This window comes from Zingiber officinale, chromosome 1B, assembly GCF_018446385.1.
Source record: "Zingiber officinale cultivar Zhangliang chromosome 1B, Zo_v1.1, whole genome shotgun sequence".
Taxonomy (NCBI): Eukaryota; Viridiplantae; Streptophyta; class Magnoliopsida; order Zingiberales; family Zingiberaceae; genus Zingiber; species Zingiber officinale.
In genome coordinates, this window is record NC_055986.1 from 155,111,500 (window position 1) to 155,125,203 (window position 13,704).

Here is a 13,704-nt window from a genome sequence, read left to right on the forward strand (position 1 = left end):
AGAATAAAATGATGAAGAATGAATTTATTACCAACATACCAAGGGTTCAATTTTTGGAGCACACTGTGAGAGGATGGTAAACCTCTTTTTTTTATATGTTTATTTTAATAATTTACACATTTCATTTATTAAAATTTTATATTTAGATTTAAATTCAATGTATCTTATGTGATTTCTTATATGTTGACATATGTTATATATGATTGTAGAAAAAATATTTGGAACGAGAAGTAGATGAATTTGAGATTTTTGAATGAATGTATAAAAGGAATTAAGTGAGGTATTGAGAGTTTGTGGACAACAAATTGGGTCGAGTTAGTATAAGTTAACATAGTTAATTATTCATTAATTTTTATTATATCATATTGACATCTCACTTGTTTATTTTTATATTTATTAAATTAATATAAATTATTGTAATATGGACAGGAACAATACAGAGAAAGACAAAATGCTGATGATCAGTCTACTCATTCTCCATTCAATCTCAAATCATGGTGTGATATGGTAACCAATGTAAGGGTAGAGTGTATGGATTTGAATGCAATCAACACTTTGGAAGATAATACAATGGAAGTTCCAATGAAATGTGCACCGATGAGAAGAACAAAGAACTATCATAAGAAATTGAAGACATGTGTGCTACTAGCAAGAGTATGGAGAAAGAAATTATTAAAAGCCAAAAAAAATTGAAACTCGTTATCATAGAAAATAGGCAGAGGGAAAAAAAACTTATCGAGGAAGGTAGACAAAGGGAAAAAAACTTATTGAGGAAGATAGACAAAGAGAAGAAAACCTCAAGTAGATGGTTCATAAGTTGATTTAAGAGGTGGGATATACAAATCATTTGTATCCAGGAGGATCTGGTTCTCGTAAGCGTTGTGATAAATGAAATAAAGATTAAAACTAGTTAGATAATATGAATAATTAGATTATGTGAATATTTGGATGATATGAGTATTTAATTATATGATACTTTCTGATGTTTTAAATATTTTAAATTTATTTGAAATATGTGATTATTTATGGTAAAATAATATTTGAAATGATAGATTTAAAATAAAATTAGAGACGAAATTTATATACAAATTTATATTATAAATAGATTTTTAAATAAATTAAAATTATATTTTTTTTAATATAATTTGAGATAATGACAGATTTAAAATAAAATTAGAAATGAAATTTATATATAGATTTATAAATAAGATTGTAAATAGATTTATAAAAAGATTAAAATTATATTTGTTATATAATTTAAGACTGACTTAATGGATTTAAAATAAAATTAGAGATAAAATTTGTATTTCAAATTAATTTTATTTGGTCTAATTAAAAATAAATTTATAAATAATTTTTCAATCTGTTTATGAAATTAGAGACGGAATAATTCCATCTCAAAATTAACAACGGTGTTTTCAACCCCTATTTTATAGTATTAATTGTTTGGTGGATTCAAGAAACTTATAAAACGTGGAACGCTGGGTGATTTTCAAATAAGTTCTTGGAGAGTTGTTGATCAATTTTTAGAAGAGTGTTGTTGCGTTCCTCAGTCATCGTAAAAGCAATCTAAACGGGGAAAAAGAAGTCACGCAAAAGTACAGTTCTGAAATTGTATAATTGATTTTTTCTTGTCATAACTATAGAATAACGGTAACTTTGGATGTTTGGAGTATCTTAAACCTTTACATGACATGATATATATTTTTTTTAAATAACAGGAGGGGCTAGTTGGTCAGCCCTTTTAATTATACTAAAAAGCTGATTCGATTTAGGTTGACCTTTTGATTAAAAAACAAAGAATTTTGTTTAATCAAACTCGGGCTCGGATCTATATGGATATGAGCTAACCAAGTTCAGATTCATGTCCATGCTGCGAGTCGCCAGGTGATATCATGGATCGTGTCACGTGCAATTCATGAAGTCACATTTGAGACTCAACCTAACGCGACAATTAGGCGATAATAAGACAGCTTTATTAGGACTAACAGCATCAACTTCTGAAATAAGGGAGCTCCCTCCATTGTTGAATTCGAGGTTTAGGAACTGCTTTTTCATTTTTTTTAAATTAAATGTAAGATATTAACAAAAAGTTAGGTAATATTATTTCATTATTTTATAAAAATTTAATTATATATGATTTAAAATATGAAAGAGGTATGAAAAATATATATAATGAAAACTGTACGACTCGAAAGTTATTGAGAAATTGGTTTATAATAGAGATATATGATGTTTTTATTTTTGACGTATGGATGTGATCATAAATGAGCTTATAAAGAGATTCTACGAAATAAATTAATCTATCGTCGGTCTACGGACCGAATTGTCATCTCTATATTTTTTTTAAAGAGATATTTATTATTTGTTTATGACGATCATGTGACAAAAGGTGATTTATTCGTCCCCAACGCTTCTACTAATTTATCCCTAGGCCAATATAAAGGAGGTAAATCACGGGTGACTACTAGCCATGCTCGGTCACACCGAGTTTCGACCCCAAGATCTCATGTGATAACACCCCATGTTTTAACTATCGTAACACCCCGAGGGGACTTGTTTCCGACGATCATGAATCTATTATTTGTAGATAAATCGGCACAGTAAAAATCTGAATATAATAAATTTAGAGATTAGCCGTCGTAAAAAATACAGTGACCTAAAATAATTTTACTGGGCCATAAAAATTATGTAGGAGAATAAATTGTAATGATTTAGGTCTGTAGAAAAGGAAGGCAGTAGTGATTTGGGGCCTCGGTAGTCGGCGGTGAGTGGTGATCGGTCATTGACAATGATGAACTGGTGCTCGACCAAGTGGATGGCCACCACCCTCGGCTGCTTCGCCGGAGGAACCGCCCTCTTCGTTGCGGGCGCCTATTTCTCCTACGTCAACATCGAACCCCAACGAGCCCGCATCCTCGCCCGTGACCAATTACTCAAAGATTACCTCCGCAAGAGGTACGGATACGGAATCACTCGCTCGCCTCCTCTCCAGGTACTTCCCGTCCCTGGATTCCCTCTGATCTCGACCTTGTCTCCCGCGCCGCCGCCGTCCACGCCGCCGCCGTCCACGCCTCCGCCGTCTAGCACCACACCCCCTGTACACTCGGTGCGTTGATTTGCACTAGCAATCCTTTTCTTTTTGTTGTCTCTTTGAGATTTTGGTGCTTAGGCAAATACGCTTGGATGCATTACTGTATTATGCAAGTGCGCGTTGTAGTCAATTAACGTGATGTTAAAATTTCTATGATTTTTGTAAATTCTATAAAGTTAAATTAATCTTAGAACCTCCTTTTTTTTCCTTTGATTACCAAATTAAACTAAAAATACTTTGTTTAGCTCATTGCCATTATCAAGTCATGTTAGTCTGGTGAGTTAGAATTTTCTTCGGTTCCACCTTCCTTTTACAAGTGGCATCTTTAACTCTAACCAATTCAATATATCTAACTCTATAATCTATTTGTGTGTTTTAGATATTTCATATCATCTTAGCTTGCTTATTCTCATTGTATCCTGTATTGGAGATACATTTGGGATAGAAATCTGTTTTTTTCCCTTTAATTCTTTCTAGTTCACCACATATCCATCTTATCATTTTTGTCTCAGTTATATTTACTGCATTGACTTTGTAGACATGTTGTTTCTAACTATTCAACATTTTATCCGAAAAGTATGATGGACATACCACAATCTTAATTCTTTGTCTATGTTGCATAATGATCACACAAGATTTTAGAGGTGATCTTCATATTAACCACTCATGTTTTATCTTGTTAACAAGATCTTCATCAATCTCTCTTTGATTTATACTAGGTCCAAGATATTTCTTGCAAGAATTTTCTGTTGGTGCAGCGGGACCGGCAAGAGTAGAGGGGTGAATTGTCTATAAATAAAAACTACCCTCCTCGTTCTTTCAACTCAAGAATAACAACAATAATAAAATAAAACAGAAATAAAAGTAAAGCAGAGAAGAGAAGACTCAGGGTTTTACTTGGTTACAACCTAGATGATTGTTAATCCAAGACAGTTGAAACAGCGCACTACGAATCTCCTTCACTGTAGGCGGAGAAGTCTTTTTATACACTAAAAAAGTTCACAAGTTGCTAGAAATTGATTACAGAGTTGATTGCTTAATTCCTAGTTCCAGGGGCCTTTATATAGCTCCTGGAAACTCTATCTTGAGTCTTGAGGGCGTCTCCAAAGGGGTTGAGGGCGCCTCCAGCCGAGTCATTGGATAAAATTTTATCCAAAGTCGAAACGGTCAAGTAGACTGGGTTGAAGGCGCCTTCAATGACATTGTTAAGGGCACCCTCAATGTTGTTGAGGGCGCCTTCAGTGTTGAGGGCGCCCTCAATGCTGTTAAGGGCGCCTTCAATGTTGAGGGCGCCCTTAATGTTGTTGCGGGCGCCTTCAACCTGCATGGTATAAATAACTTCCAGCTTCTCTTTTTCTTCTTCTTCCGAAGCTCGGATCGCTTGGGTGATTTCGGCCAACCGAAATAGGGCTCATCCGAACCTAATTTCCGGCCTTCTACTCGAGCAGACTTTCATCCCGGCTTCTCGTCCCTCGAACGTCCCGCATGTTCTTCTCGTCTACCGGAGTACTCTTCCGCAGCTCTTTCGTCCTTCGGACGCACCGAGCCCGTCGACTCCCTTCCCGTGCCGTCCTTCTCGCTAGCTGCATCTTCCGCTCGACTTCTTGCGCTCCTAAGTTTCTGCACACTTAGACACAGGGATTAAAACAAAACAGAACCTAATCTAACTTAGTTGATCACATCAAAACAACCACAGGATTCAACATTTTCATCCTATCCACCTAGCTATTTTCTGGTTTCTTTTCTCGGTTTTAGTTAACTTAATCTCTTTAGTTTCTTTTCGTATTTTTTTATAATTAAATATATAAACTTCAAAGTGAGAGATTGGTATACACCTTTTAGTAATTACTGTAATAGTTTTGCACTTGTATCAATTAAAATTGTTGGGAGTCAACATTATGCGGAACTTATATTATCATCAAATGCCGCTTTTCCCAAGCAACTAGGGTTCGAAACCCACACAACGCATGCATGCGGCGTTTGAACAACTAGTGACATTGGGGTGCCACGTTAGGAGCCACCTCGCTTCCTTGATTTACTTGGTAGTTGGAATATGGGGTTGGACCGTCCACCCCAGGATTAGTATATTATCATCAAATTATCTAAATTAACCTAAAGGAAAATATGCATCTAGAGATGAATTGCCCTAATTATTTTCTCTAATACAAACTTTTGTTTAGTCATAACATAGCATTATATCAACTACTCACTCTGAGAGACACATATATATGTTTCATTTCATTTAGGTTGAGATTGATAAAATATTTGATCACAGTTTAAAAGTTAATTGAGATTGTGTTGTGAAGCGTAGTATACAAGTGAACTTGTTTAATTTTTTTTCCTAAAATGTATATGCAAATTTTTAGTTTGCTAAATTAATTATATTTCTAAATATTCATTTTCTTTTGCAAATAGCTTATTTAATTTTTTTTCTCCAAAATGTAAGCAAATTTCAGTTTGTTAAATTAATTGTATATTGAAAATATTCATTTTCTGTTGCAAATAATACTAAAGATTGCTCCTATAGTATTTTTTCCTAATAAAAACATATCTGTATATATTCCATATTTGTTTGAAAATAAGTGTGCTAGGTCTTATTTCTATTTCAAGAGCCTATCTTCCATATTTGTTTGAAAATTTGTGGTAGGTGTTATTTCTATTTCAAGAGGCTATGGAGTTTAATATATAGAAGGATCTGCCTGCAAAAGGAATACTTGAATAGTTGAATTAATAAGAAATTTATCTACTTCATGTCGTTTTCATTTCATTATCTCCGTCTTTTTTTGAGGTGTTATTTCACATGATTTTTTAATAAGAAACAAGTGCGCTAGGTGTTTTTTTTTTTGAATAATTGTGCTATGTGTTATTTTTGAGATGTAATTCTACCACCTAAAAACCAACTCGGCTATGCCCGTGGGGGCGTTGTGTGTTATTTTTGAGGTGCCATTTCACATGGTTTGTTATATTCTCCTTCTAACAACTTTCAACTAATTGGATATTGTAATAGTGATTGTAGAGGAGAGTTGGATGAAAGAAAAGAGTAGCACTGGCTTTGTGTTTACATAGCTGACATTACCTTTTACTTGTCTCTCCAATAAACAACTAATTGTGACACTCTTAAAAATGCAAAACAAAATATGTTTGCATCACTGACATGGGTGTCTCCTGTCATTTGGCTAAGAAGGATGCTCGGTAATTTCAATATAATTTAAGAAACTATAAAGATATATATTGACAAGAAATATATATTGACAAGAAATCTACTATTGCACTTACAAGACACTTGGTGTATCATGGTAGAAGTAACCACCTTAACTTGTGCTTTCCTTTGATTCAAGAACATGTAAAGAAAAATTAGTTAAGCTAGTCTATATCAAGACCCAAGATCAACTAGCATATAAATTTTTAATGCTGCTCTGATTTGATTTCTTTATTGTGCTCAAGCCAATTTTGGAATGAAGGATGGAGGACAATTAAGTTAAAGGTTGTTGTTGAGTAACTTAATTATAAAGTATAATTATTATTTTTTCCTTTTTGCCCCTTACCTAACTAAACTCCTCTCGTGACGAACCAGTCATGGCCGGTCCCAAGTCCGGATAAAGGACGAGTGTTGCATTAGGTTGTCAACTAACATAAAACTATGACAAATATCAATTAATAGATCCATTAAACTATTGTGTTAATGCTTGGTTGTGTCCTGCAAGAAACACGTTGCAGGGTTCGACTGTAATATCTCGGCAAGGACAGCTATATCTCCATAACTCGGGTGTAATGCTAAATATGCAAGAGTTCGCATTGCAAGGTTAACGTATCGATAAGGATTGCTACATCTCTATGAGAACTTGGATGTAGTGTTAAATAGACAAGAGTTGTCACACCATAAGTGGGATAAGAACAAATATGATAAGAAAATTAACAATGTAAGATTTGGAATATGGAACATAGGAACTCTCACTAGTAAATTAATGAAGATAGTAGATATGATGATTAGGAGAAGAATTAGTATTTTGTATGTACAAGAGACAAAATGGGTAGGCGAGAAGGCAAAACTGATAGAGAATTCGGGTTTTACATGAAAGAGGAAAGCAAAAAATGAAGTGAGTTTTGTGGTACATAGTTCATTAAAAAATGAAGTTGTAAGAGTAATTAGAAAAGGGGATAGAATTATAACTCTTAAAACAATAGTGGCGAAATAAACTATGAACATAATTAGCGTATATGCATCGCAAGTAGGATTAGATGAAGCTACCAAATCAAGGTTTTAGGACGATTTAGATAAAATATTACAAAACATTCTGCCAAATGAAATGATTTTTATAGGAGGTGATCTCAATGAGCATGACGGAGTAAAAAATGAGGAATGTGAGAGGGTACATAGGGTTATAGGTTTGGAACGAGAAATGAGGAAGGGAAAACTATTTTAGATTTTGCGATAACATATGACCTTATATTAGCTAATATGTTTTTTAAGAAAAGAGAAAAACACTTAGTCACATTCAAAAGCGAGAATAATAAATCGCAAATTGACTTTCTTATGGTTAGGAAGAAGGATAGAAAAATTTGTAAAGATTGTAAGGTCATCTATGATGAAAGCTTAACTACCCAACATAGGTTAGTAGTGTTGGATATACGTCTCAAATATAGTATCAATAGAAAGAAAATATATATGACTCCTAAAATTAAGTGGTGGAAGTTAAAAGATGGAAAACAAAATATATTTAAGGATAAGGTAGAAGTACAAGCATTAGGTGTAATATACAGTGATTCTAATACGACATGGGATAAGATAATACCAAAGTTAAAAATAGTAGCTAAGAGAGTACTCAATGAGTCAAAGGGACATGCACCACTAAGTAAGGAATCTTGATGGTGGAATAAGAAAGTACAAGAGAAAGTGAAGGAAAAATGAATAGCTAAGAGAGTAGTGAATGAAGCTAACAGAGTAGTGAATGAAGCAAAGAATGAAATTTTTAAACGATTATATCAAAAATTGGATACAAAAGAAGGGAAAAGACACATTTTTAGAATAGCTAAAGTGAGAGAAAGAAAGACAAAAGATCTTATCCAAATAAAATGTATTAAACATGAATGTAATAAGGTACTAGTAAATGATGGAAAAATAAAAAAACGGTGAAAGAGGTATTTTCATCAACTTTTTAATGAAAATTTAGGTGACCAACTTAACTTAGGTAATTTAAATAGGTCAAATGAATATAGAAATTTAAATTATTATCGTAGAATTCAAACTTCATAAGTAGAACAAGTTTTTAATGAGATGCACAAAGGAAAAACCGTTGGACCAGATGATATTCCGATAGAGGTATGAAAGTTTATAGGGAAACAAGATATTGAATGACTTATAAAATTATTTAACATGATATTGAAAACGAAAAAAAGTATCTGATCAATGAAGGATAAGTACTCTAATTCTTTTATATAAGAACAAGGGAGACATACAAAATTGTGCAAACTATAAGGTATTAAACAAATGAGTTATACCATGAAACTTTGGGAAAAAGTAATAGGAAAAATATTAAGGAAGAAAACCACGGTGACTGTAAATCAATTTGGATTCATGCCTAAAAGATCGACAATAGAAGTTATACATCTTTTTAGACATTTAATTGAAAAATATCGAGAGCAAATACAAGATCTAGACATGATATTTATTGACTTAGAAAAAGCTTATTATAAAGTCTCAAGAGAAATTATATAGAGAATTTTAGAAAAGAGATGTGTTAGCATAACATATATTGAACTAATTAAGAATATGTACGAGGATGTAACGACTAGAGTAAAGATTTAAGCCGGAGTAATTGAAACATTTCTAATAAAGATAGAGTTACATCAAGAATCAATTCTAAGTTTCTATCTTTTTACACTAATTATGGACGAACTCACTGCACATATTCAAGACATCATATCGTAGTGTATGTTGCTTGTAGATGATATTGTTTTGGTAGATAAAACACATCGGTAAATACTAAATAGAATCTTGGCGGAAAACATTAGAAGGGAAAGATAGAATATATGAAATTTAAGTTTAACAATATTATACATAATGAAATAATTGTTAAGATAAGAGATGACGAATGTTCTGGAATCGAGAGCTTTAGATATTTAGGATCATTTTTACAAAATGATGAAGGGATTGAGAGAGATGTCTTACAAAGAAAATAAACAGGATGATTGAAATGAGGAGCGCCGGTTGTTTTATGTGATCGTAAAGTACCTCTATGTTATATGAAGCTGAATGTTGGGCTATGACTCGAGCACATGAATAAAAGATGAGAATTGCAGAGATGAGGATGTTAGGATAGATGTGTGGACATACGAAAATTGATAGAATAAGAAATGAGAGCATTAAAGAGAAAATCGAAGTCGTATCTATTGAGAAAAAACTCTAAGAGACATATTTAAGATGATATGGGCATGTACTTAGACGATCTATAAATGCTCCAGTAGGTGATGTGAAACTATGATAAACGCACATATCAAACGAGGAAGAGGGCGACAAAAAAAAACTTGGTTATCAATAATAAACTAGGATAAAATTCATTTTAGTATAGATAATGATATAGTAAGAGATAGAGTTCAATGGTATAAAAGGATCCATATACCCGATCCCACTTAGTGAGATAAGGTTTGGTGGTTGTTGTCATCATCGTCATCCCTTACCTAACTGCTCAATTTCTATAAAAATTTTGTATCAATCAAAGGCTACGAAGTAGAGAAAATAATGTGTAAATGTACTCTTAAATGTAGGCATGCATCTTCCTGTGGCTATTTTTGTCCATAAAATAACAACTATAACTATACTGAAGGATTTATTTCTTTTGACAAAGAGGATTACGACAATAACTGGTATTAGTCCCACTGGATACACAAATGTAATTTTAGCAATAATGGAAAACTTGAATTTAGATATAGAGAACACGAAATTATCATGTGAGAGTTCTAGATACCTTGATTCTATTATGCAACAACAAGGTTCATTAAGATATCATCCATGGGGTGAAATCTAGGTGGTTGAAATGTAGAATGATTTTTTGTAGGTTTTCTGTGATCACTGTGTGGTCCTTATATCAGAAATCTAAACTTGAATTCCATTAACAACCTTTAGTAACTAAATAAATTTAAATTGTCCAGTTCTGGGATGAACTATTGATTATATGTTCTGAAACCTCTTTGGAGGGTTGTGCGCTTATGCATAATCATTTGTGTGGTCCTTAGATCAGAAATTCTAAACTTGAATTACTTTGACGACTGTTGGTCACTGATTAAATTTAAATTGTGCAGGGCTAGGATGAACTATTGATTACATGTTCTGAAACCTCTTTGAAGGGTCGCACACTTGTACATAGTCATTCGTGAATTTTATGATTTCTTGCCTAGCCTGTATAATAATAAAGGACACAGATAGTAGCATACATTTAAGCTTCAAGTTTATACTTTTCGATGAGTCTATCAGAGAAATGGCAGTCAATTGCCTTGAATCATTGATGGATATTTAATCCTTGTGGTTCATGCCGTGCTACAATAGGTCTGCTACGGGGATGAGGAAATTTGGAGATTCATGCAATTGCAATGTTGCCTGGTATCATGTAATAATACCATGTGCATACTTTTGAACCTGAAAAAAGGCCTAAATCTTGCAATCGTTACATATTTTTAAGAGATTTTTCTTGATGCATGCTTTGAGATAGTACATCCATTTTGAGCTTGAAGGGTATGTGAATAGAGATATTCTGACCATCTGGAAGGTGATTAATAGGTGCAAAAGGAATAGTCGGTAGACTTTGTTCTCGAAGACATGTTTACTTATAATTTTAACAGATTTGTACCTATTTGGTTGTGCTAAGTTGTATACCTAGTGGTTCAAATTGAACAGTCTTGGCAATTTCTCAATCTATTCAAGTTATGTTTTTAAAAATATGCATTGTTCCCTTGTTTTTGCTCTTAATATATTGTTGTATTGTTTATATCGGTATGTCATTCACCATAACTTGAATTATCATATTTACTGTCAAAAATAATATGTTTTTTTCCTCAGTACCCGCTCGGCTTGTAGTGGATGCTCAATTAATGCCGAGTTTGATTTACCAAATAGAAGAGACAACCAATAACATAGTTATTTCTTAGGGAATATTAAGATAGATATGAAATAGATAAGAATAAGTACTCATTTATTTGATTCCTAGAAGATAATAAAAATAAATTTTCACAATAAAAATTATTTCCACAGAATTTTGTTGAGTCATCTTACTTGCATAGTTCAATCATCCTAACTAATTCATCCGGTATGACAATTCTTTCTGCTTAGAATGATGCATGCCCAATAATCGACTCAACTAAAAGAAAATATCTATCAAATCTTTCACAAGAATACTAGTGACAGTACCTATCAGCTAAAAATAACATAAAAATGCCCCGGCTGCATGACATTCATGGGTTAATTATTATCTGTAATCTACTGGTTCGGAGGGCGGGATACATGGATAATTACAAGGATAATATATTTTCAAATGGCAGATGGGATAGCAGGATTCCTGATATAATTTATTTATAACATTAATATGATACAATATGAATGGTCACCCTTATTTAAATATTAAAATAATACAAATCTGGCTTCTTTTCTCTATTATATTAAGAATTAATAATTCTATGAGTATAAAAATGGGGGGAAAAAAAAAAAAATCAAAAAGCGTCCAGATCCTGACATTTCATTTTCAATTAAAGTTAAATGGATGTTCTATTTAATATGAATGACCTAAAATATTCTTGTATTATTTGATCACTCAGATGTGTGTAAGTTAGCTTGTAGCTTCTACAATATGTAGAAGTTGGTAGCTAATTTTTAGCTAGTGCAGAAGCTACATGCTAGTTTTTATAATAGATAGAAACTAGTTGTTAGTTTCTATAATAGTAATTTTATATTATTTTTCTGAGTGATAGTTTAATTAAAATAATATTTCAATAAGTAAAATAATTCATGGAGTTTTAAGATATTTATTATATTTCAAATGAATATTATTTGATCATGATCAGTCGTGTAGAAGTTAACATATAACTTCTACACATTATAGAGCCTAGCATGTAGCTTCTATACCTAATAAACTAGTTTTTATAACGGGTAGAAATTAGTTTTTAACTTCTATAACAATGATTTTATATCATTTTAAATTTATTTTTATAAGTGATAATTTATTACATTTCAAATGAATATTATCCAACATTATATGTAGTGTAGAAATTAGCATGTAATTTCTACTTATTCGAGCATGTAGTTTCTACATCGTAGAATAATCAGCTTATACAGTGCTAGAAACTATACGTTAGCTTCTACATAACCGAGTGATTTGATAGTCCATGCTAAATGCAGTGTCCATTGATTTTAATTGGAAATGAAACGTCCATCGCCCTTTTGGGTGTTTGTTCTTCAAAAATCGCAAGGAGCGTACGCTGTGGGGTAGAATTTTGAGAAATCATATATGAAGCTGGAGTGTTCACTGTGTTCAGCACCATTGCTTGCCTCATCTCGTTCGGTCTTTGCCAATCAAACCAGACCTTTCGAGAGATGCAACTCTTGGAAGACTAATATTTCCGTAGACATCATCCTAGCTACAAACAGCAACTCTGAGTTTATCCATGAGTGATAATCTCACTGTCTAAAAGATTTGGCTCTCATGGTGTTTGAACCATCTCTAGCAGTTCATTACCAACCTCCCGTCGACTAAAACAAAGACCAAAAATTAACCTAGGAAGATCATGATGCTGAATCTTTGAATCCTGCTCATCACAAGCAGCAAAATCAGAGTAAATCTTCAACTGAGCACACAGCCGTCACTCCATCTAGTTCGATGCACTTGAAAGGTGATGCTGGTAAAACATGGATCTCGAACCCTCCTAATTCCCTTCCAAATGAAGGGCCATTTGTTATCAGAAGAGGCCACCATCCAACTGCTTAAGTCTATAGATAGGAGCCACTAAGATAGTTCCTTCATGTATGATCCACACTCTCGATCACCCAAGAAGACTAACAAGAAGGGGAAATAACGAAAAGGAAAATTAAATCAATAAGATGGCCTGCCTCACCTTGCAATCAGAAATATTGTAGGATATCCACATGGCTGCTCGGAGAGATGCTTGATTTGCTTAGCTAATATCCTAGTTGTCCTCGATGGTCACCTGAGTAGATTGACAAATATCAAGGTGTTCATACATACCCTTATATTAGGAAGAGGTATTTGGGTTTAGTTTCTACCCTATCGCTAATAGCAAAAGGCAAGATGAAATCGAGAGCAAAATGATAAAGAGGAATGCGTTCTAGTTGCAGGTCTCGAGATGGAAAAGACGAAACATTCTTAAGAAGATGGAAATTGAAGAAATAGAGATGCATAACGCCAAGAGTACGTTAGTGCAAATGTGCCTATTGTGATTGGGTCCAACTTTGATGTTTGCTCGATGAGATTCTAGAGAGCCAAGTTGTTCCAAGTAAATGAGGTAGGATTAAGCCCACATGGGTGGACTTAATTTTCATAAGGTGGACTTACACTTGATTAACACATACAACTAATTATCATTAAAAAACTAAACCCTAATTAAGT

At 33.1% G+C, this 13,704-nt stretch overlaps 1 protein-coding gene across 1 annotated transcript; it reads left to right on the forward strand.

The window, feature by feature from the left end:
- Nucleotides 1–2,717: 2,717 nt before the first annotated feature.
- Nucleotides 2,718–11,027, forward strand: LOC121985663. Its single transcript, XM_042539260.1, has 2 exons — nucleotides 2,718–3,109; nucleotides 10,394–11,027. The coding sequence occupies exons 1-2, from the start codon at nucleotides 2,792–2,794 to the stop codon at nucleotides 10,397–10,399; spliced, it is 324 nt and encodes a 107-aa protein (XP_042395194.1). The 5' UTR covers nucleotides 2,718–2,791; the 3' UTR covers nucleotides 10,400–11,027.
- The last annotated feature ends 2,677 nt before the right edge of the window (nucleotides 11,028–13,704 follow it).